Raw genomic sequence first — 25,400 nt, forward strand, 5'->3', positions numbered from 1 at the left:
CACTGAAACTCTCAAGGGGAGGAGTTCACCAGCACCACATGTCTTAGGCTATAAATCTGGGGTGATTCATCTCCAGACTGAGCCAAAGGACTTGCTAGGTCAGAGGGATCCCTGAAGCAGACAAGCATGCCGGCTAAACCAGCCCCCATAAAGAAATCGGCCAAAGCCGCCAAGAAGAAGGAACCCGCACCTGCGCCCGCACCAGCACCCGAGCCCGCACCCGAGCCCGCCCCTGCCCCTGCTGAACCTGTGCCCGTCGAGCCTGCCCCCGCTGAAGCTGCCCCAGCGGAGGCTGCCCCAGCTGAAGCTGCTCCTGCCGAGGGAGAAGCCCCACCAGCTGAAGCCCCACCAGCTGAAGCCCCACCAGCGGCGGAGGCACCTCCCGCAGCAGGTACTTCTAATGGAGATTTCCAAACCCCAAACTTACCCACATCCGATCAAGTTGTCAAACTGCAATTATAACTAGACACTATTAATGGGTGGATCTATATTTCACTATATATATTATATTTCACCTCCAAATTATTTAAAAAACGATATTTGCAAAAATACATTAATGAGAATTTTCCTACCCAGACACAAACTCAGTACAAAAAAATACTAAATATAAATAAATAATAATATATATATATATATATATATATATATATATATATATATATATATATATATATATATATATATATATATATATATATATACAGTACTTACAGTAGTGTGAATTTGGAGGACAACTGGCTTAATTTGTGTATCCCAAATATAATTGATTACCTTTATGTTTATTTTGGGCTTTCTTGTGGTTTGGGATGTAAAGAGAATTATCCTGTCTGTTATTTATTTTCTATTAAAATCTGCATAAATTCAGTGGCCAGTTTATTTATTTATTTGTAAATATGATCAGTACACGGATCCTGACAGTATTTGTGAGATTCACCCCATTATTTGCAGTAATAATTACAAGCTAACCAAAGATATTAACACAGTGGCAGATGCATGCCGTGTAGCAATTAACAGCGAATGCTTAAGAACTCAAAGTGCATTGCTGCTGGTGCCAAGAATGCGCGCTACAACTGATGGTTAAAAAAACACCAGTGAGTATTTACACCTGTTCACCTCTCCACACTTCAACACTATACAATGATCATAGCAGCTGTTGGACCTACCGATGCCTATTGTGCTGCTTTATTTTAAGCATGCGTTTGTTTTCCGGAAAAACTTTAGGCCAAATATTTGCCAATCATTTTATCCAATATTAAAATACCTCTATAATTTATAAATATATATTTTAGGTTATATAAAATACCTTTAATTTGATATTTTATTTGAAAGGAAAGTAGTTAATTGCAGTTGTTTTCCTTTGCAAAAACAAATAGAAAAATACAGTAATGGCATCAGGTGGAATAAAGGACTAATATGCTTCTGAATAAGGGATATGACGGTGTCAAATGTTCATATCACGATAATTGCCGAGGCATTTATCACAGTACACAGGATTATCACGGTATTGTATTGAATTACAAAACGGGTTGAAAGATACATTTATACATGCACAATATTGTTGTTCTTTAATTACAAGATTTAGTTACTTGTTTTGTACTTTTTCAATTAAAAGATTGCAAAGAAAGTAACTTTGCAAAGATGAAACCAAATAAGATTTAAAGAGACATGGTGGCTTTCAAAAGTCCAATGCTTATATTTTGCATTTATCGAATTTATTCCGGGTTATTTTCAATGCAAATGAACATGTAACAACAATGGGGACATTTTGAGGGAAAAGTTCAATTGAAAAAGAAACATGAATTTTAGAGTTTCCTAGTAATTTGGTGTGTTTTCCGATCACTGTAAGAGTCAGAGTGTTGGGAATGTTGATTTATTGATGGAAATGATACAGTGCATTCAGAAATATCTAAACAACTTGATTAATTGATAATAATTGAAGTTCTCACGATAACAATATTGTGCATGTTAATTATCACAGTTAATTATCACAGTTAATTATCACAATTATTATTGAATATCGGCAAATACCTATTCTGAATGATTGCCAAATGTACTCCATGTCCTAGGGATGTGCATCTCCATATCTGAGGCCGATGCGATACGCATCTCGATACGATACACTAAAGATACGAAGCAGCTACCGATGCGATACGATTCACCCATATTACGATGCAGCGCGATCCGATTTCGATTCGATACAATGCGATGCAATGGAAAAAATATGATGCTATGGAATTCAGCATGGCACAGAGTTCGCTTTTATTTATTTGTTTCAGACAGACTGCAAATCATAAATTAACGTAAGTGCCTTCTGACTTGTAACGCTTTTGTAGTGCCAAAAAAATAAAAGAATAAATAAAAATAGACGTTTTTTTCCTGTTTTGTCTCCAGTTACACATTTAACAGTGAAACAATTTAAGAATTAAAGGTGTAAACAATTAAGAACTGTTCTGTACATTTGAGAGCTGTTAGCCAGCGGGGAGTGAATAAAGATCGTTTGCTCACCCGGAGTCATGCTAGCGGTACCACACCGACTAGCAGCTACAGCTGAAGGCGAGGTGTGGGAGGCAGATGTCTATATGCACTCGCATCGTGTCGGCGCTTTAAGTGTGTTGTTAAATTAATCGTACTGCCTGTATATTTTCTAGCGGCACGACATATTTTACAAATTGCATGTTTGTTTTTATATATATATTTTATTTATTTATTTTCATCTATCTTATAAAACCTAAAGTGTTTCCAAACAATGGATTTTTAATTATTTGGTGGAAGATGCAGCTCTACCTCTGCTATGTTAAACTATATTCTATTTGACTCAGGACACGCCTCGGTATCCGTAGTGTTGTGAAACGTCATATTCACGTAGCAGCCGTTGTGATGAGAGAACGCGCTTGAGAAACAGTTTAGAGGAGAAATCAATCTACATATAAAATATTGGTCACAATTTTTTGGTCACTTTCTAAATTATACAAGTATAGCGCATCTACTAATAATTATATATATAAGTCGGTTTTTACCGATGCAAATATGTTAGAAACGATGCATCGCGATACTTATGCCAACTCTAGCATATTTACACACCTGCTGAGCGCTACAAATGAGCATCTACACAAGCCCAGTTGCTACTTTGTTCATAAACGTAATTTCTCACCATAATCTGCGTTTGTATTCATACACACAATCATCTGTTTATTTCACACTCTAACTAAAGAAAAGTGTCCAAAGCCTTTTCAGCAACTGTGCAATTATTATTTGACACCAGCCATATACGCTGAGGCCTTGTAAGCCTGAGGAATTCAGAGCTTGTGGATTCCTAAGCACTCCATTTGCAGCCCCATAGAGCTTTATCAATGTAACAGCACTGCATTCAAAAGTAATAAAGATTTAACATTGTGTTTTGATTAGTGAGCCCAGTCTTTCCCAGGATCAAAGTCAATATATTTAACCAGATTACTGACATGGGAAAAATAAGTAACCTTCGTCTTTAGAAATATTCTTAGTCATAGGCCTATAACTTTTCACATTATGCCTGTAGCAAGAGCAACATAACATTATCTCAAACACATCCATTAACACCATTCATGATACATTAATGGATCGCACCAACATGGCCAAATATCGTACTTCTAGTCTATTTAAGTTTTGGGGTGTATAACCACTTGTGTCTTTACTGTTTTGTGTTCTACTGTATTCTGGGCATGCAAAGCAAGCCTCTAACATTCCAACCTCAAACCTTTCTAACATTTAATAATTGTCTGCTGCCCTCATCGCTTAAGGAGCTGCTGTAATCGATGCTACGTCTGCTGCTGAAGCCCCCGCTGATGGTAACAGTCTCAAAACTACGTTTTATTTTCTTTACTTCACTTTTTTTGTGCAATGCTGTGTTCACGTCATGTTTAAATAGTTGTAATTAAGATTTCCCGATACGTAAAATAACTCAAATAATATGCTGTTTTGTAATCATGAGCGTTGCCATGATTCAGAGAACTTGAACGGCTCCCAGCAAACACAGAACGTTCCACTAATGTCCGTGTATGGTTCCCATTTGGCTATTTCTTTGGGAACCAGTTCCTAATGTTCTAGGAATGTTCTTACGTTATTTCCGTTTAATTTTTTGTAACCATAAACTAACATTCCAAGAATGTCCTGGGAACCAACAATTGCTATTTGATGACTTGACTCTCCGAGTTGTCGTCTCGTAATTACAGTAATCCAAACATGATGTGAACGCAGCATTACATTACTTGGGCCACTTCCACACTAATCTGTTTGAGTTTGAAAACTCAGTTTTCCGTTTCCTAACTTCAACCTTTTACGAAGTTTGCACATATGGAGATCGTTTTTGAAAATCGACCTTTTCGGTGGAGGAAAACGCTGTTTTAGTGTAGATGAGATGCTATAACCAAGTTAAATTTATGCGTTTTCAAACAAAAATGCATTAGTGTGAATGTGGCTTTAGTTTATTAACCTACAGTACAATACTGTAAACAAAAAAACTACAGCAAACGCTTTCCAGCATTTAAGCAATTTGCTTAGAGTTTTGGAGTCATGGCTTTGTTTATATTATAAGTAGCCTAATGCTCTAACATTTAAAATCAGCTACTGCTGCCGCCCCTGCCGAAGAAGGCACTGCACCCACTGAAGGAGAAGGTCCCACAGATGGTAAACAGCTACCGTAAATTAATTTGATGTGCTGTTTTTGCTGTTTTGGCGGGACATGTTGGCCCATTTTAATTGGAAATTGATTGGGATAGGTTGGTGACAAGAGCCAAAAAGGAATATAAGCATATATACAGGTCCTTCTCAAAAAATTAGCATATTGTGATAAAGTTCATTATTTTCCATAATGTAATGATAAAAATTAAACTTTCATATATTTTAGATTCATTGCACACCAACTGAAATATTTCAGGTCTTTTATTGTTTTAATACTGATGATTTTGGCATACAGCTCATGAAAACCCAAAATTCTCAAAAAATTTGCATATCATGAAAAGGGTCTCTAAACGAGCTTTTAACCTAATCATCTGAATCAACTAATTAACTGTAAACACCTGCAAAAGATTCCTGAGGCTTTTAAAAACTCCCAGCCTGTTTCATTACTCAAAACCGCAATCATGGGTAAGACTGCCGACCCGACTGCTGTCCAGAAGGCCATCATTGACACCCTCAAGCAAGAGGGTAAGACACAGAAAGACATTTCTGAACAAATAGGCTGTTCCCAGAGTGCTGTATCAAGGCACCTCAGTGGGAAGTCTGTGGGAAGGAAAAAGTGTGGCAAAAAACGCTGCATAACGAGAAGAGGTGACCGGACCCTGAGGAAGATTGTGGAGAAGGACCGATTCCAGACCTTGGGGGACCTGCGGAAGCAGTGGACTGAGTCTGGTGTAGAAACATCCAGAGCCACCGTGCACAGGCGTGTGCAGGAAATGGGCTACAGGTGCCGCATTCCCCAGGTCAAGCCACTTTTGAACCAGAAACAGCGGCAGAAGCGCCTGACCTGGGCTACAGAGAAGCAGCACTGGACTGTTGCTCAGTGGTCCAAAGTACTTTTTTCGGATGAAAGCAAATTTTGCATGTCATTCGGAAATCAAGGTGCCACAGTCTGGAGGAAGACTGGGCAGAAGGAAATGCCAAAATGCCTGAAGTCCAGTGTCAAGTACCCACAGTCAGTGATGGTCTGGGGTGCCATGTCAGCTGCTGGTTTTGGTCCACTGTGTTTTATCAAGGGCAGGGTCAATGCAGCTAGCTATCAGGAGATTTTGGAGCACTTCATGCTTCCATCTGCTGAAAAGCTTTATGGAGATGAAGATTTCATTTTTCAGCACGACCTGGCACCTGCTCACAGTGCCAAAACCACTGGTAAATGGTTTACTGACCATGGTATTACTGTGCTCAATTGGCCTGCCAACTCTCCTGACCTGAACCCCATAGAGAATCTGTGGGATATTGTGAAGAGAAAGTTGAGAGACGCAAGACCCAACACTCTGGATGAGCTTAAGGCCGCTATCGAAGCATCCTGGGCCTCCATAACACCTCAGCAGTGCCACAGGCTGATTGCCTCCATGCCACGCCGCATTGAAGCAGTCATTTCTGCAAAAGGATTCCCGACCAAGTATTGAGTGCATAACTGAACATAATTATTTGAAGGTTGACTTTTTTGTATTAAAAACACTTTTTTTTTTTTTATTGGTCGGATGAAAAATGCTAATTTTTTGAGATAGGAATTTTGGGTTTTCATGAGCTGTATGCCAAAATCATCAGTTTTAAAACAATAAAAGACCTGAAATATTTCAGTTGGTGTGCAATGAATCTAAAATATATGAAAGTTTAATTTTTATCATTACATTATGGAAAATAATGAACTTTATCACAATATGCTAATTTTTTGAGAAGGACCTGTATATATATATAATGTGCACTGATGAATGACCTGGAATGTGCAATAAGAAATTAAACTGAAAATTTTGTTTCATGTTGACTTTAAAGTCAATTGTATATGTAAAAAGTAAAAAACACCATCTAATTAAGTAAACACCAATTCTGTAACATTGCTTGATTTGGAAATAACTTTTGGTTTCTATGTCCTGAGATCATCTTTTAGATTACGCCAAAACCAGACCTGAATAGTTGGCTATAATGCCAGTATAATTAGACCTGGATGGGCAAAACTAATGCCCAAAGCTGCTCTTATATGCTGCTTTTATTAATGTACACCTGCCTATTTAACACAAGCTGCTGCTGAAGCTCCACCCGCTGAGGAAATCAAAGCTCCTACACCACCTCCACCTGCAGGTAGATCTACTAGAAAAATCCAAACCATCCACAGTTTTAAAGATAGATCATGACAATTTAACTGCCTACATTATTCTTTGAAATACTGAATGGCTGTTTCTTCTCCAGTGCCAACTAGCGAGCCATTGGAGCTTAGTGTTGAAGATGTAAACGATACTTCAGTCACCATTACATGGAGACCACCCGCCACCATTGGAGGCTCTGGTTTGGATGGGTACACTGTGGAAATCTGCAAGGAAGGAAGTGAGTCTGATGTTCTTCATGTAATAAAGCCATCTAGCTGAATAGATCTTAAAATCAAAAGTCCTCTTCATTTTATTACGGTGGCCTGGCAAGCACTTGCATTCATACCAAATACCAAGTCAAAACTTTTATAAGCATTTTGTTGGCCCGTTAATCCTATCATTTGCACCTGTCCCCAACATGTCAATGGCAAAATTTACACCCCCACTTAAGTAGTGTCCCTATATGGAGCGAGGCATTTCTAGAAGAGCCCAGGAGAAGTCTGCTTGCAAAGAGGGTTGTAGTATTCATGCCAGTGGTAGACGCAACAGTCAAATCTAGTACAGTTTAACTTGCTGATACTGCAATTTAAAGTTGAAATGCATTATGAAAATGGGGCATATCCACTCACATAAGTTCAAAGATTTCTTTTACATACATGGTTTATTTCAGTGTTGGTCCCCCCCAAAAATATTTTGACATTTAAGTCACACAAAATGTCTGAATGCCATTGCATAAATATCAAACCAAGTGTTCTTTCTTCCAGACTTCTTCTAGCACAAGCGCACTTTCCAGGCAAAATGGTTTAAATGATAATAGAATAGGTATACTTTTCAAAATGAAGGCAACAAATATTTGTGTCACTTTGTGTTTGTCGAACTTTAGTGGAACTTCTCCATAGTTAATGTGCTGAACACAGGATACCTGTGTGAACTTGAGGGGAACTGACTTCACACATCCACAAAAATCACCAAGACACCAGTTGATTCAAAGTCAACAAGCAAAAATGGCTCAGAAAAGTCAGTTCTGAGAAAAGCTCCCGCAGCATTTGTTTCCAAGGTGACGCTTGCTTTCATTACCCCAACATCACCGTTCAATTTTCCCCATTATAGCTGATGACTGGAAAGCGGCTAACGAAGATCTCACCATGTCTTGCCGTTACATCATCAAGAACCAGACTACCGGTGACCGGCTGAACATTAGGGTGGTGGCCATAAACCCTGGTGGCCGCAGCCCTCCTGCCACAATGCCTGACCCTATCCAGGTCAGAGAGGTCATGGGTAAGTTAAGATTCCACTGCCCAAAAACAACAGTTGCCCATATGAAAACACATTTCTGAGTTGGGGTGTTCTAAGTTTGGGAAATTATAATTATACTTGAAGAGTTTAATTTTGCTTGGCCACAATGCAAAGAAAAAATACACTGACTGCGTGAAACAAACTTTAAGACCAAGCTCAAGCTTCTTCAAAATGGTTGTCAATAATGCTCATAATGTAAGCGGTAATCCTACAATAGTTAGCACTAATTCTAATTTGGTGGGTAAATGTCACCAAAGAGAGTATGAGTAGGAGACAGTCCACTTATAGGAAAAAAAAAAAGGGAAAATCATAACACTCAATATGGCTTTCAGTCAAAAGAGGCAATTGTCTTTTTGATCAAGGAATTGTCATTGTCGAGAGGCAAAATTGGTACCATGTCAAACCCACCACTCATACTGCTCCAAAGGGCACCCTACTTGGAAAAAAATAAATCTACTTGACTAGGGACTGGCTGAAGCTTGTAGAGATATAACCTTACAGACATGCACAGATCGTGATAGACTGTTAGAATGATCAGTCCAAAATGTAGAGTTATTATGTAGCATTATCTTCAGTCAGAATAATTGAAAACACCAATATTTGGCTCTGCATTTTCTTTTTTGGTACAAAAACTCTGTTGTCTCATAGCTTCAACTTGTCTGGCAGAGCTATATCGTTGAATAAGCATTGAGAGATAGCAGTTACATTTGAAAAGGTATACTACATGCGATCACATTATGGTAGAGCATTATATAAAGTGTATTTCATGTGTGAATGCTTGTAGTTTCTTTATGTTCTTCAAGTGTGTCCAGCGTCTAAAGAAAGAAGTCATAACGTAGGATGGAAAGTCACATGGGTTGGGAATGTAACTTGAATCCTATTTATGGGGTTGGCAGAACTCTAATTAAAGGTCTGGTCTTCTTGCTGCATTGCCTTTGGTAGCCCAATCCACGTTGACCTGTTACAAATTGTCATTTCCAATATGAACAATCTCTGTTGCAGACCCTAGAAAATTGTTGGTAAGTGTCTTCTATTAACAAGGATTATGTGGAGAGGGTTTTGCATGGCTTTAAAGCCATTGAAGGCTCGTCGTCTGGACCAGAGTCAAACTTCTTCCTTTGAGAGCGATGGCGACAAGTGTAAATGGTTTGAGTTGGAGGGTGGGATAAATTCCCACGTGTTCTCGCACTGCATGAGGAGTCAAGTGGCATCTAAGGTTACCCATAAGGCTTTTTAGCTTGCTTGAGATGCTATGTTTATTTAGATGCATGCTGTTTTAAGAGTAAAGTTTTAAGAGTTAGTGTCCGGTAAGATACTTCTAAAAGGCTTCAAACGGTTTTCCAGTATTGGGTTTTTAGACTGATTGGGAGTTTTCCAGATACAGATGCACCATTTTCCACCAATGCATTGTTGATGTATGCAGCTTCTTGTTGACAAGAGTAGGGACACAATTGTAGACTGCACAATATCATTGAAAGAATACAAAATACTGTGTAGTGAATGCAGCAATAATCCAATTATTTTGGAGCATTGACAGTGATTCATTAGAAATATGTCTTAATCCATGTTGAATTGCATTTCTGAGATCTTCCCTTAAAAATCTCAGTAGACGATAATATATATATATATATATTTATTTGGCAAAAAATAAATGTTTAGCCTTGTTCAATATAGAAAAATACATGAAAAAATTTGTATATACTGTATAATATTATACAGTGTATGTTAAAATAAACATACTTTATCACATTATCCTGTATGTTTGACCATTATTTTATTTGACAAATGACAAGATTATATTTTAGTATTAAAAATTATATTAAATATATATTTTGAATAAAATATTTTGTAAGTTACATTTATATAAATATATGTAAATAATATGTTTTGTAATTTGGTATAATGTATAACAAATTTAAATAATTTATGTATACTATTTATGTGAAATACATTAATAATTTAATTTATTTAATTACAATTATTTGATTGAATTTACAATATGTGTCAGATATATTTTGGGAAGTTGATAATTAATTCTGTCAATTATTTTGTGATAGAAGGCATGGTGTCAAATATTAATCATAATTCAGCAGTTTTAACTGTTAAATGTAACTGAAGCTCTCCATCATGAGTTATTAGGGGTAAGAGTGTAACGGGACTAATCTATTTAAAGCTGTGATGAGATGAACAGAGCCCCCGTTAGCATGTATGCTAGGTCAAAGTATACATCCCTCTAGTGTGATGTTAATCTAAACATTAGAACAATTAACTGGTACATCAAATTAGCTTTAATCACCACTTTTCTGTAATGTTTAAACCTCCGCAACGTATTGTGTGTGAATGTGGAAGGTTTTGGGAGTAGGCTTGCTGTAGACTCTTCAACCATCACTAAGTTAAAACTGGGTTGAGGATGGAATTACAGTTAGCTTGCACTCAGCTGATCTCAAATGGAAAGCCTGGGTCACATTTAGGTTAGCAAGCTAGTTCTTGTTAGCACAGTAATTCAAACACTGCTTCAAAATACATGAATATATGCTTTTTGCTTTATGAACTTTATGAACATGTATGAATCAACCCAGTGGCGGCTGCTGGTCTTTCAAAGAGGGGAAGCTCATTTTCGGCCTACATTATAAACTTATTTACCCTATTTTTTGAACTAAATCAATCTTAGGTGTTGATCTGCCCTGCTGTTTAATTCTAATTTTTTCCTCGTAAGGAAGACTTTCAAATGGCTTCGCCAAAATCAGGTCGACAATATTAGCACCGTCTGCCATCGTGCGCAGTTTCACCCGTACGACGCTAGCCTAGCCTACTGTATGAATGAATGAATGAACGAACGAACGAACGCTCTAAAACAAAAATATATTAAACTTGGTAAAACTGAAACAAGGAATGTGGTGTATAATTGTGTGAAATGTATTATGCAAATTGCCTAGCAATTTCAGCCAAACAAATATAAAGAAATAGGTTGCAGCAGTTTGTCTTTCGACTACACTTGAGAAATCCGCGATGGGACTGAGCTGAAATAGCTTCAGTGACTTCTTATAGTACAGATTCGCTGTCAATCAAAAGGAGAAGCAGTCTTTCGACAGATCCTCCAATCATCACGCGGAAGCCCGGAGTCCGGGCCAGCCCACTCCTCATTCACCCCCAGAGACTCTGAGCGTCCGTGGGCGGGACATAATCGCAGCATTTATCCAATGACCGTCTATTTTCGAGCACTGAAAAAAACTGTTCAGAGCAGCCCCGTTGAAGTCAATGGACGCTTCGGCTTCAACAGGGAAATGCACTGACGCTACGGGAATGTATGAGAAGTAAATCGAGTCAGCCGACCTGCTATATGTAATGTAGCTGATTCTGAACGAACTCGTCTTCGAGATGAACGTGTTCTAACGCATTTTTAGTCAATAAATTGTTTACACAATAGTACATATTTGACCATTATTTTTTTTGACATTATAGGGGAAGCTGAGCTTCCCTTGCAGTCTTAAAGAAATCCCCACTGAATCAACCTAACAACATTAAAATTGATAATTTCACAATTTCTAGTGATCAAATTAATACAATCTCAGTGCACATATCATTTTTAAAACTATTTACATCCACATACTATTTGTAATACTTTGTTGTTTTTCAGTCAGGACCACTTCCATTAAACTTGGGTAACTTTTATTGAGTTATGGACAATTTGAAGCAATCTGTTGGTGTTGGCAGTATGGTTCTGTTCTGGGTAAACTCGCCACCCATCCATGCAGCCATGCATGGCCAGCTCTGTCCATGGATGGGCTGCATGGATGGGCTGCATTCCATGCAATAGAAAGGCATCTGAGAGAATAAATGAATGAAAGAACCATTCTGATATGTGTCTAAACTGTATTGGTGGATGTCATAAATCCCTTTACAAAAAACTTTAGAGGTCTGGCAAACTTGCCGCAAATTTGCCACTCATTATTTTCACATGCAAATGAACTTGCGATTTGCCGCAAATTTTTTCAGAAGTTTGCAGCTCTTCTCCGGTAGTGGTGAACCTGCAGGAAACCTTTGGAAACAGTGGACAATTTGCCTCTACTGGCAAACACATCTATGGCAAACTTGTGGCAACAATGAAGAGTTTGCTGTAAAGCTCATTCTCATGTGAAAATAATCAGTGGCGAACTTGCTGCAAATTTGCCAGAACTCTCTATTATCTCTCTATTATAACTGAATGCGAGCTTGATTAACATGACATTCCTGACCTAACATGATGCTTAATTTTCCAGTTATATAAAACCTGCAATGTTTTCCCTTCACAGATCGCCCCAAAATCCGTCTGCCACGTTTCCTGAGGCAGCGCTACGTGAAAAATGTTGGCGAGAAGATCAACATTGTTATTCCCTTCAGTGTATGTGATTCATCAGTTTAAAGTTCTCTACAATGCATGATGAAAAGACTTAAAGTAGTTAATATTAGCTAAACTCCTAAAATGGTGCAGTGTGTAACTTCTGAGCCACTAGCAGTACCAAACAGAATTGTTATATGTTTGTTTGAGATACAATGTTTCTCACTAGCGACTATCCTGCTAGTACAGGATATATGTTGCTTGCTCATTTTATACATTTGAATGGCCATCAATGGAGAATTGTGTTATTTGCACACAGAATGGTGTAGTTCTGGCATCTACCAGCAGGGGCTAATTGCCTATGCAACCTGCCAAACCCTGGCTCCCTGGGCCTGAAGGCCAGAGTGTACTTCTGTTTTCCACATAATGCTAATTTCATCATCAGCATAGTATGCTTTGACTGTCTTAGTTTTTCTAGACACACGGATAGTCTCCATCTTTGTGCGTCGTCTGCACATGAGCCTGGCGTTGACTGTACTAAAGAGAACTGTAACTTAAGGCATCGAAATGCATGTGTGTTGACATATGGTCTAGCAGTCAGAGTATATTTTGAAAGGCTATATGTCATGACTATGCACGAGATGTAACTTATGGTGGAAAAAGGAAGTATACCCAAGCCTTGACATAGCAAAATTGGCTCAACCAATGCCATGAATTTGGAGTGTTCAGGCAACATTTGTAATTATGTTGGTGCACAAATAAGAGCTTTAAGGGATTGCTAATTAGTTGTAGCAGGGGGGGAAACATTCGTTGTTGTTTTGCCAGAAGTTGTTTGCTTGTACTCATATTCATCCATTTTCCTTTTCGAATTCGAGAGATTTTTACCAGCCTTATTTTCTTACCTGTAGGGCAAACCACAACCTGTTGTCTCATGGACAAAGGACGGCCAGGCTATTGACACTAAAAAGATAAATATTCGCAACAGTGAAAAGGACAGCATCTTCTTCATCCGTGCTGCCGAGAGAGCCGACTCCGGTGTGTACGAGATGTGTGTTAAAGTCGACAGCTTTGAGGACAAAGCCCAGATTACTCTGCAGATTGTTGGTAGGTGTTCTAAAAGATGCTGTCAATGGAAGTCGTACATGCTATGAACACTGTTTTATCATGGTTTTGGGTGCTTTCCAACATTGCCCTTATTGACATGTTTACCAGAGTTGCCTGGACCTCCAGCCAGTGCCAAGATCGTGGACACCTGGGGTTTCAACGTTGCTCTGGAGTGGACAGAGCCCAAAGATAATGGAAACACAGCAATCACCGGATACACCATCCAGAAGGCCGACAAAAAGACAGGGGTACAAGCTTGTTCAACATTTACTACATTTACGAATGCATTACCATGTTTTTTTGGACATGATACCATGGTAATACCAAGTTGTGATGGACATGTACCATGTAATACCATGATATTCTTTTAAGTACCTTGGAGTAAAATGGTATATGAATGGTAATTCTTTGGTCCAATTATATATGTTAAAGTACCATGATATTGTCATCTGAAACATCACTCAACCATGGTATCCTTTAAAGTACCTTCTAGCACCATGATACAAGTACATTAGTATTATTGTAACTGGTCCTGATCGACCCGCTCCAAGCGGGATTCAATCCGGTGTTGCAAGCATCGCACTAATGAGGAGGCTAAAGACTACCACCTCTAGAGTCAGTCACTAGTGTGCCTCTTGAGGCCAGTGGAGTGATGTTTACACATACCGCACAGCTGTCACATACCAGCTGGCTCCCATCACATTAGCATCTGTTACCATCACTTTACCATAGAACCACAGTTGGACACTTCCTGAAAACTTCATAGAGCACACTGTTTGAAATGTCAGCCAGACTTCATTATCCAATACAGCAAATGAGGATCTAATTGTTATATTCTGTCAGTAGTCTTGTGTAGAGTTTACTGACCTCTGCTGCTCTCTCCTCAGGACTGGTTCACAGTAATGGAGCACTATCACCGATTGAATGCCACCATTTCAGACCTAATCATGGGCAACACCTACGTCTTCAGGGTCTTCACTGAGAACAAGTGTGGAATTAGTGAAAATGCTACTGCCACAAAGACCTCAGCCACAATCCTGAAGACAGGTGAGTCCTTTTCTGCAGTTTGGCACTAGAATATTTCTTTATGCAGGAGGAAGGATACATCTACGAATGCTTAATATCAATAGATGTTAAGCAGCTTTACGATACGCTATGATCATTTATATCCCTGCATCAATATATTTTATTTAATTATGTGGGCTTTCATATCATTCCTTCAGTTCAGTTGCAGCTTCAATGAGGCGACTAGCCGTAGTGGACAAAAATGCATGATACAGATCGAAACTGATATCGCAAACATGCTGATGCTTCTCGCGCGTATGCCTCAGTTTCAATTGCAATACAATCATTTTGCATAACATATGTATCGCAAATTGTGTCCTATTGTGAAGTAGTTTTGTAGTACTGAGCGCTAATGGTGCATTAAGCTACATTGTTACCCCCAACAGTTTCGACTTTGGCTGTTTGCCACTGGTCTTTTGAAGTGCAACAAGCGATTACTGGACCATTTGCATGGGCACACTGGCATGAAAATAAAAACAAGACTGAAGAGAGAATTTGTGTGTCCATTGAAGACTTAGTGAGTTGTCTGGTATGACATTGATTCTTTAATTCGCAGACTTAAACTCAAAGCTTAAGTTAGTAGAACTTTTCGATTTTGTACTACACATGCATGTTAATGGCTCTTAACCTGAAATCTCATTTTGTTGGTACTTTAAATGACCACGTAATCTCAATTTAACATATTTAATGTATAGAGAACCTAATTGAATCAAGTAAACCCAACTCAATTTTGCATGTTAAATGAACTTAAATCACTCTTTCCATTATTATCCAACTAGTACAGTGCATGCTAACTGGAAACATTACGCTTTGATTAGCGTAGCAATTACTTAATTAGAAGAGTAATATACAACATTTGTAACTTGTACCTGTCCTCAAACTAAGCTCAAGCTCCACAATTGACCGTAATGGTAACCCCCAAAATTCCAATTTTAATCTAAATAGCTTACATCGTTTTTAGAGCAAACCAAAGCTTTTTGGAGAAATGTATAGTTTCACCAACTCTGTTCAATGCAACTCTACAGAGCTGCATGACAGAAATGCCCTATAGTCTCTACGCTACGCTCCCATTGTAACACTGTTAACATAGATTGATAGGCTAATAGACATCTAAGTTCTATTGGACAATTAAAGTCCCAGTAAATGTGAAGAGACAAGTTAATTAAAGTTTACCTAAAAATAATTTATTTGAACCAATTTGTATGGTTTAATTTTCCCCTTCTCTGTACAGTTAATTACTCTTTGCATTAGGGTTTACAGTGAGCTTATCATATACTCCATGCTTAAAATTGCCCTCCTGCAATGATTTTTCATGTAGATTTCAAAAGGGTGCATGACGCTTGCACTGGGAGGTGTTTTTAAGCCCTGTGCAAGGAACATTAGTGACTGACCCGGCATCAAATCTCAGTCATTTGGTTAAAGTAACTCTTACAGTGGTTTTCAATTAAACAATGATGTTCCTGCTATTCTCAATGCATTGGTTGTTTGTGTGTTTGCATTTAGGAATTGACTACAAGCCTCTAGAGTATAAGGAACACGACTTCAGCGAGGCACCCAAATTCACCACCCCCCTGGCAGACCGCAGCGCTACTGTCGGCTATAACGCCAAGCTGCTTTGTGCCGTTAGGGGATTCCCTAAGGTACATGATTACTCCATACGCTATAAGGCAGGCTAGCATGGATTAGTGGTTCCATAGGATAGTCTTAAAGATAGGGTCATGTAGTAGTAACATGTAAGGCTTGCTTAACTTAACAACAAGCAGTTCACATGATTTTAATAGAATATTGCGGGTTTGATACTGGAAGTTATGCTCAATCAACAGCATTTGAGGCATAATGTTGATTAGTACATTTGTCAGGGTAGACTGCTTGTTAAATTTGCTGCATGTTATATTTGTTTTTGGGTTCGTAGGCGAACTAGTAGAGCATAGTGCTAGCAATGTATACGTCATGGGTTAGATTCCCAGGGAATACACAAATTGATCAAATGTAGACCTTGAATGCACCGTTTGGATGGCAAGCGCATACATTTATGGTGTCTACCCTGACTCTTGTTTTGAGCAGACCAGCCTCATTCAATTCGCTAATGTGTAAAATGATCATTAAGAACATGCTGATAGGTATTTTGCATTGAAGTCTGTATTATTATCAACACTTAATTAGTCAAAGGGTGTCTGAAGGTTCAGGTGACCACTGAAATTTAGGAATCTGTCACTAACATACTTGCAGAGATAGTGGAACTCCTGTTGGGTTTAGATAACTGGAGGAGCCGGATAAGTGAGATTCCTACATCACTATGATCGGATGGGCATCCAAACACAGATATGTGGAGGCCATGACACTGGACATGGAGCTCATGGAAGAGCAAGTGTGGATAATGGTGATGAATGGCTCCAATAACTTCGTCCATGTCTCATTTAAGTATCAACTATGATTCTCCTAAAATTCCTTTAAAGGAATATATATATATAAATATATTTGCCAATTGTCATACAGAGCTATAAAATGAATGTGAATAGTATAGTTCAGAAATTTTGGTCTTGGAAGAATATGATGAGAAATATTTGAGTTCGTATTGAGATCCCATATTGAGACTTTTGATTGAAGACTTTGGTATCTGGCAAATCTAAGCACAGTTTGAGGCATTGTTGAGATCTCTACCGAACCTCAAGAGGTTTAACAGACTCCATTTGCTCTCAATTTAATCTCATTGGGGTCTCAGAGAAACAGTTGATGTATTAAAGAGATCTTGTTAGTTATTTTTCTTCTCTATGGGTAGGACATACTGAAAATCCCCCAGGACTTGAGTGATAGTTTTATTTTTATTGTTGTCCAATCTCTTCACAGCCAAAGGTCCAGTGGATGAAGAATCAGATGATCATTGGCGATGACCCTAAATACAGGCAGATCAACAACCAGGGCATCTGCTCCCTAGAGATTCGTAAACCCGGCAACTTTGACGGTGGCGTTTACACCTGCAGGGCCAAGAACGAGCACGGAGAGGCCTTGGTTAGCTGCAAACTGGAGGTGAAACGTAAGTCAACATGCTCTCCTCTGTCACAGGACTGTCAATCGCAGCAAAATATATTTTCTTAATGGAGTATTGAGGGTTCAATACAAGTTAAGCTCAATCAACAGCATTAGTGGCATAATGTTGATTACCACAAAAAGTTGTTTCGACCCTCCTTATCTTAAAAAAAAAAGCACAAATCGAGGTTTGTGTGAGACACTTATAATGGAAGTGAATGGGGACCATTCCGTAAACGTTAAAATAGTCACTGTTTCAAAACAGTAGCCAAAAGATGTAAACATGATGCCTTTTTATATGATTTTAGTGATAAAATTGATTACTAACATTGTCTGTGTAAAGTTATATCAAGTTTACAACTTCGTTGCCATGATGATGTAATGTCATAAACCCCAAAACGATGATTTAGGGTGTGCTCACACTTAGTTCGGACCAAAAATTCAAATGATACATTTAGTCCTGGTTCGTTTAGCGTTCACACTGGCATTTTTAACACCAAACCTAATGATACAAAACCAAAGGCATCGGGGAAAAGTCACAACCTGATTGGGCAGCTTTTATGACGTATATTTTTTTGACGGAACTTACCGAACATCCAAAACAGTGCTGGCGAAAGGCGCTCGTTGGATGTATATATGTATGGTGGTATTTTTATCAGCTGAGAACAAACGAAGAGATAATAAAATGTGTAAATGAGTCAAAACAGCACCAGGAATTCCTCCGTTGCACACACAAACGAAGATATGCTGCAAGGACAGCTGACGGGCGGTTCCGACACCAGTACCGAACTGTAATGGGAAACATAGCTCATGTGATGAGAAGAACCAAGTATGCTTGAGGTCAGTATTAGGCAAATGACTTCCTGTTTCTGGTCCGTTTAGATGTCTTTGGTCCATGTTGCGTTCATATATCAATCGAACAGTACCAGAGTTCGTTTGGAAACAGGCCGAGACCCACTATTTAGGCGGTCTAGGTTCGCTTGTTTAATGCGCACCAAGGTGGCAGCGTTGGCAGCGTTCACACTAACAGAGCAATCGCACCAGAGTTAGTTTTAATCTAACCGAACCTGCCAAGTGTGAACACACCCTTAAACAACTTAACAGCTCAAACAGTACACAATACATAATAAATTAATGTAGGTGCTTTTATAAAGTTATAAGCTTCACATTTCGGCCTTTAAACCCTTTAAAAATTGTCCCCATTCACTTCCATAGACCTTATGCTAGCATCATCTTTGATTTTAATGTGGTGGTGGTGGCGTAGTGGCTAAAGCACAGGGCTGTTAATCAGAAGGGTGCTGGTTCGAACCCCACGGCCACCACCATTGTGCCCTTAACTCCAGGTTGCTCCGGGGGGATTGTCCCTGTAAAAATTGTAAGTCGCTTTGGATAAAAGCGTCTGCCAAATGCATAAATGTAAATGCATAAATGTAAATGCATAAATGTAAATGCATAAATGTAAATGCATAAATGTAATGGGAATGGCAACGAGGCTGTGAGGGGTAGACCCACAGTCTCTTCATTGGGCTGTGCTGCAGTTTAAAGTGTTTCTGGAACGTTCTGTGGACAAGACATTGATAAAATATCTGTCCAAGAACATTCATTATACAAAGAACTCCCGACAACATGAGTTTTGGAAAATCAGATGTGATCTTTAAATGCTTTAAATGGCTTTATACCATTCGTCACAGCCTCCTTGTCATTCCCATTAAAAATCAAAGATGGCGCTAGCGTGAATACAAATATAGTATGTTTACTTTTCTTACCCCATTGGTAAATTGTATGGATAAGAGGATCTAAGGATTTTTTCCTTGCCACATTTGCCCTCAGTTCGCTTATTGGAGGTCTCGTTATACGACACATACAGTACGTTAAATACGCATCACTGTAGTCTGATCTGATAATACTGTAATGATGGTCAGATGATCTGAGTGTGTTGTAAACGGGCTTGTATAATTTGGATCACTTCCATGTGCAGTTGTCAAATAAAACATCCCTTCATGAATGTCTTGGATCAGTGTGATCCACCCTAAGCCATGTTAATGCAAACTGATCTGGGTCCTGTTTTAATTTTAATCAAGTTACAGTATCACTCCACAGGCATCTTTTAGCACTTTGTAGTGCTGGACAGATTTATTATTATTGATTGATTGATTGCCTTTTGGAAAATCAACATGAAAAACATAAGAGACGCCAACTTCTCCGTGTTAAAACTCTGGTGTTGCATGTTTATTTATTTATGCATACTTTTTTCTCACAAAATTATTTTCATAATTTTCCAGAATTCCAATGGAAGTAGTTAGGAATTTCAATGCTTGTCAAAAATGTTCAGGGTCATATTACACTGTAAATAATCATTTAAAAAATATTTATACTTATTTTGTATAAAGAAAATGAAACCCACTGCATTCAGATTTATTAGTATTATAATAAATCAGTATTTTCATTACAATTTAGCACATTTCCCCCATTTCTCATTAATGTAATGCAGACAAAAAAATAGAATTATTAAAATCGTGACAGATGCTAAAAAAGCGTTTCGCCTATTTTTAAGATTTAGACATTTAAATTCTCTCAACAAACTCAACAAAATAAAATTCATAAAAATTTTCTAAAATTAATTTGATGGAAATTTGTTTTGAAATTTAAATGCGTACATTTTTAAAATTGGCTAAAACTGTATAATACTGTATAAATTAAAGCAGTATTTATTTTACTGCCTTTATGCTGATTTTAAAGGTATTATTATTTTAAAATATTATTGTGTCCAGACCGGATGTAATACAGTGATGAAAATCTAATGAGAAAAATTGTGGAATCACAAACAAATTGAAATGTAAAACATCCAGATGCATTGCGTTAATAACCATTTTGGAGGGAAATGTGTTAAATTATCATGAAAATGATGTCACAATGCGAAAAATCGTTTTCTTCATGCATATTATAATTTCTTCTTTTTTTCTTATTTTTAGGGTGAAATTTGGCCTGTTGTGTTGCGTTAAAGCTACTAGACTGAACTGCATTCTGGTTTTGTTTTCTCTTAACAGAGCCTGTGATTGCTGATGCCGATAAGAAATAAGTTCAACTGCCACATTCATACAGGTCAGTTTCTATGTTTAGGCATGTTCGTGTGTGATCTTTTTGTCAAGACTAATGTGTTCCAAAACACCAATTTCATAATATTCAAGCGTTAGAGAGTGAGCATTTCTCACAAGAGGAGATGGCCCCTAAAGCTAGTAAGTTCTTTATCTATTTGGGTCTTGACAAGACATCTGTCATCCCCCAAGCTTGACCTTACATGGGGGAAACTCTGCGGCCCCTGCTGCTGGAAGCGTTCGAGTGGCAATTTCCCATAAATTAAGTCTGTGATATGACTCTATATACATGTACCTTTTGGAGAGACCAAATTACACCCCTCTGAGTCAGCACCAGCATCCCTATTAGACACTGACGAGTGACATCTACTGCTAGACTTACTCCAGTAAAACCTGCCCATACATACTCTAAACACATTAATGATCCTGTTGAGAGAAACTCAGTGTAATGCAAAATACATGAAATAAATTTGGGTGATTTTTGGTTTATAGCAAAAAATATATAAATTATATATACACAGCCGTGGCCAAAAGTATTGGCAGTGACATACATTTTGTGTTTTTCAAAGTTTGCTGCTTCAGTATTCTCGCTCTGGCATGCTGGATATCAGATTCTGGACCAAATCCTGACTGATGGAGATCCATTCTTGCCTTATTAGTGCTCGGAGTTGATCACAATTTGTGGGCTTCTGCTTGTCCACTTGCCTTTTGAGGATTGACCACAGGTCCTCTATGGGATTAAGATCCGGGGAGTTGCCTGGCCATGGATCTAAAATTTCAATGTAATGATCTCAGAGCCACTTCATTATCACTCTTGCCTTGTGACATGGTGCTCCATCATGCTGGAAAATGCACGGATCATCACCAAATTGCTCATGGATCGTTGGGAGAAGTTGCTCTTGCAGGACGTTTTGATACCATTCTTTATTCATGGCAGTGTTTTTGGGCAGAATTGTGAGCGAGCCCACTCCCTGGGATGAAAAGCAACCCCGCACATGGATGGTCTCAGGATGCTTCACTGTTGGCACGACACAGGACTCAAGGTAGCGTTCACCTTTTCTTCTCCGGACTATCGATTTTCCAGATGTCCCAAATAGTCAGAAAGGGGGCTTCATCAGAGAAAATAACTTTACACCAGTCTTCTGCTGTCCAATCCTTGTACTTCCGGCAGAATTTCAGTCTACCCTTGATGTTTTTCTTGGAGAGAAGTGGCTTCTTTGCTGCCCTTCTTGACACCAGGCCATTGTCCAAAAGTCTTCGCCTCACTGTGTGTGCAGATGCACTCACACCAACCTGCGGCCAATATTGAGCACTGCACTGGTGGTGACATGATTCTGTAGCTGACTCCTCAGGAGGAGATGGTTCTGGCGCTTGCTGTACACTCTGGGACGTCCTGAAGCCTTCTTCACTGCAGTTGAACCTCTCTCCTTGAAGTTCTTGATGATCCGGTAAATGGTTCTTTCAGGTACAATATTCTTTGCAGCAATTTCCTTGCATATGAGGCCATTTTGATGCAAAGCAATGATGGCTGCACGTCTTTCTTTAGAGGTAATCATTGCTAACAAGAACACAATGATTGGAAGCACTTCTTCCCTCCTTTTATAGCATCAGTCTGCTCTTATAATCCAATCAGAATGATAGAGTGATTTCACCTGACTAGTACTCTTTCACACTTTCTCACATGATATGATTAGTGAAATTATGTTGCCTGGTCATTTTGTGACTGGGCCAAAAAACAGTGAAATTTGAGTTTTTGTGATAAAGTTAATTTTTTTGGCCAATGAAGCTTTTTGCAATATTTAAAATGCATCTGATCACTCTGCACAATAATCTAGAAACAATGTGAATCATCACCACAACAACTGAAGCAGAAAACTTTGTGAAACACAACATTTATGTCACTGCCAATACTTTTGGCCACGATTGTATGCATATACATATATACACTGCTTATATATATATATTTAATTATGGGTGAATATTACAAAACTGATTCATATTTCACCACTGAATCAATAGAAAAAAATAAGAAAGTATGTTTTGCATTCAATAAAGCCTACTTTTAGTACCACAGCATTGTGATACAATATTGCATTGTATTAATTACAATATTTTTACTATTAATACTGCAACAAAAATGACAGTAATATGAATTTAACCATACAAATTACAGTAATTATTTATTTATTTTTTCTTTTGATTTTAGGGTTGAATATGACCTGGACATGTTTTAGTGAGATTCATCCTAAATAATTCACTATATGCATTAAGAGTAGGAGTAAATTGTGATGTCAGAACAAAAGGTGAAGCTGTAAAATGGAGTTTGTGTTGCTTAAACTCACTCTGCTGTTTATGAGTTTGTCGCTTGGATTTTAAGACTATTTTAGGCTGTTCTGACACCTGTTCCTTGTTCCTTCCTCTCTGCATGAACTCTAATCCCAGATTAGGAACAGCAGAATATGGAATCCCTCACTAAAGGTGAGAACTCGTACGCTTTGGAAGATTCTAGAATATTCTTTATAAAACAAATCTGATTGGATGAGACATGTAAAATAATCATCAAATTAATTTAAGATTAATTTACAAACCACAAGTTTTGTTTTATGTCATGACTTTACTCTTTTTCTTTTCCTTTTGTAGGAATGTGAAGATGTAATTTGCTGATGGGAAACAAATAATGTACTGTACATATAAAATATAAAAAACAGACAATAGACATTTTTGACCTTTATCATATTTAATACATACACTTGTCTCTGACTGTGTCTGATGTTATAACTCAGATCACATCCCAACCAAACCAACAGGTCCATTCAGTGTGTGTTAAATTAAACTTGAGTCTTTCACCCAGATTGTGTCATTTGTCATTTTTCATAATGCCTACGTACTGAAACCCAATGTAATATTTAAACTAATGTTCCGAGTTCAATGTGTTAACCTCCATCGACAACATCGGTGACATGCTGACAATTACAGGAACCAGCTAATAAAATAAAAAATTAGGGCTGTCGATTTAATGCGTTAATTCAGTGCGACTCCGGACTGTAATAAGGAAGATTCCTGAGAAATGCAAGCTTGTAGTACCACCTGTTTACTCTAGAGGGCAGTAAGTGAAACTTCAGCTGTATGGCAACGTGCAGTTTATACAGTGAAGAAAACAACCATCCAGCAGACAGAAGAACACAAACATGCGTTATGTTCTTGCGTTCAAAACACTTGATGGAGCGCAAATGCGAACTGAGGGATCACAAGATGTTTTCTAAGTATTAAACTATATTTAACTTGACACAGTGACCTAAACATTTATGTTTATGACGCAACGCACCCGAGATGCTACACAAGCATGTCTGACGCAGGTGTAAATTGACGGGTCCTTAAACAAGCCCTCATAATAAATCTCAAACTGATTGACAGATTCACTTGTGTAATGGATTGCTGTGAACTGTGTGTCAATGGTTGTAAACAATACATTTTATTCTAAAGCTGCTTTTGTAATGTTTTATCAATGATTAACTCTTCTGTTACAGGAATGTAATGCATTTTAATTATCTGAATATTTTTTATTTATATGTATATATATAATTGTTAAATATTTAAAGATAACCATTTATAATTATTTCATCATTATATATGAATTATTGTTATATAAGTGGCTTTCTCAGCATATATTTGTATATGCGATTAATTAATCGGGACACCATGTATTTTAATCGATTGACAGCCCTATTAAAAATACATTAGACTCATCCCTCAGTTTGTAAAAACTAGCAAAAATTTAGTTTACTGTCATGCACTTTCAATGGAGGTCTATGTGGTAAATAATTGCACTGAATGTATAGACACAAGTGTTGAAAATGATTGTCTGTCCAAAGATATAATAATCCAGTCTTTCAACCCCTGTCATAAACATCTAAAGACGAAAAACACAGTAAATTTTGCACAGTGTGTGCAAAGATAACAGAAAAGGACTTTACATTGATAATGCACAATCAGAAGTTCGAGCACGCTAGTAGTCCCATGCACACTAAAAGAACAATTTACAAATTTACAGCTCAAATAACATAATTGTGTAACAAGCAATTAATATAAGCATTTTTGCTTTAAGCTGTCTGGAACGTCTTGCCCCATTGACTGTTGTGCATTAGTGTAAAGGCAGTTTTTCTTTGTTTATACAAACTGAGGAACAAGTCGAAATTATATGTATTCGACAGCATGCCACAGATAACGATAGAGCTTAGCATGTATTGAATCTGGAACATTCCTTTGAGAACATTTGACAGGCCAAGTGACCCTGAAAAGAGTATGCAACAAACCCTAGAAAACTGAATTGAGTGACGCTCATTTGTATGGAAATTATTTCATACTCTGACGCAGACTGTACAGACACCTTCCCGTCCAGCGGAAACTGGAATGAGAGCAATTGGGTTACTGAAGGTCACACACAGGCACATGCACATGCATCAAGCTAAATATGCGTGTGTGAGAATGCAAAGACTTCCAATGGTATATGAACTATGTATTTTCGACTTTTCAGAATTCCTGTCAGGGTAATTTACAACCGAGTGCTTATTTTGTAAGATTAACCAAATCTTCTGCCAAAACATAACTACAATTTGATATGCAAATGTATACTGAATAAGGACTGTTTATTTATGAGATTTATGCTTAAATTAGTTGAAAAACAAAAATCTGCTT

The 25,400-nt window shown here is 38.0% G+C and overlaps 1 protein-coding gene across 2 annotated transcripts; it reads left to right on the forward strand.

The window, feature by feature from the left end:
- Window positions 1–66: 66 nt before the first annotated feature.
- Window positions 67–23,555, forward strand: LOC127653576 (myosin-binding protein H-like). Of its 2 annotated transcripts, none has more exons than XM_052140290.1 (12): window positions 67–391; window positions 6,904–7,038; window positions 7,911–8,078; window positions 12,389–12,477; window positions 13,323–13,518; window positions 13,627–13,766; window positions 14,406–14,565; window positions 16,087–16,223; window positions 17,431–17,617; window positions 20,658–20,712; window positions 23,148–23,183; window positions 23,346–23,555. In XM_052140290.1, exons 1-10 carry the CDS (start codon window positions 127–129, stop codon window positions 20,687–20,689), a joined length of 1,509 nt encoding a protein of 502 aa, XP_051996250.1. In that variant the 5' UTR covers window positions 67–126; the 3' UTR covers window positions 20,690–20,712; window positions 23,148–23,183; window positions 23,346–23,555. The 2 variants fall into 2 exon arrangements, with proteins under 2 accessions (XP_051996250.1, XP_051996251.1); XM_052140291.1 differs by having other exon boundaries at window positions 23,153–23,183.
- Window positions 23,556–25,400: the final 1,845 nt, after the last annotated feature.

This window comes from Xyrauchen texanus, chromosome 13 (genome assembly GCF_025860055.1).
Source record: "Xyrauchen texanus isolate HMW12.3.18 chromosome 13, RBS_HiC_50CHRs, whole genome shotgun sequence".
Classification (NCBI taxonomy): Eukaryota; Metazoa; Chordata; class Actinopteri; order Cypriniformes; family Catostomidae; genus Xyrauchen; species Xyrauchen texanus.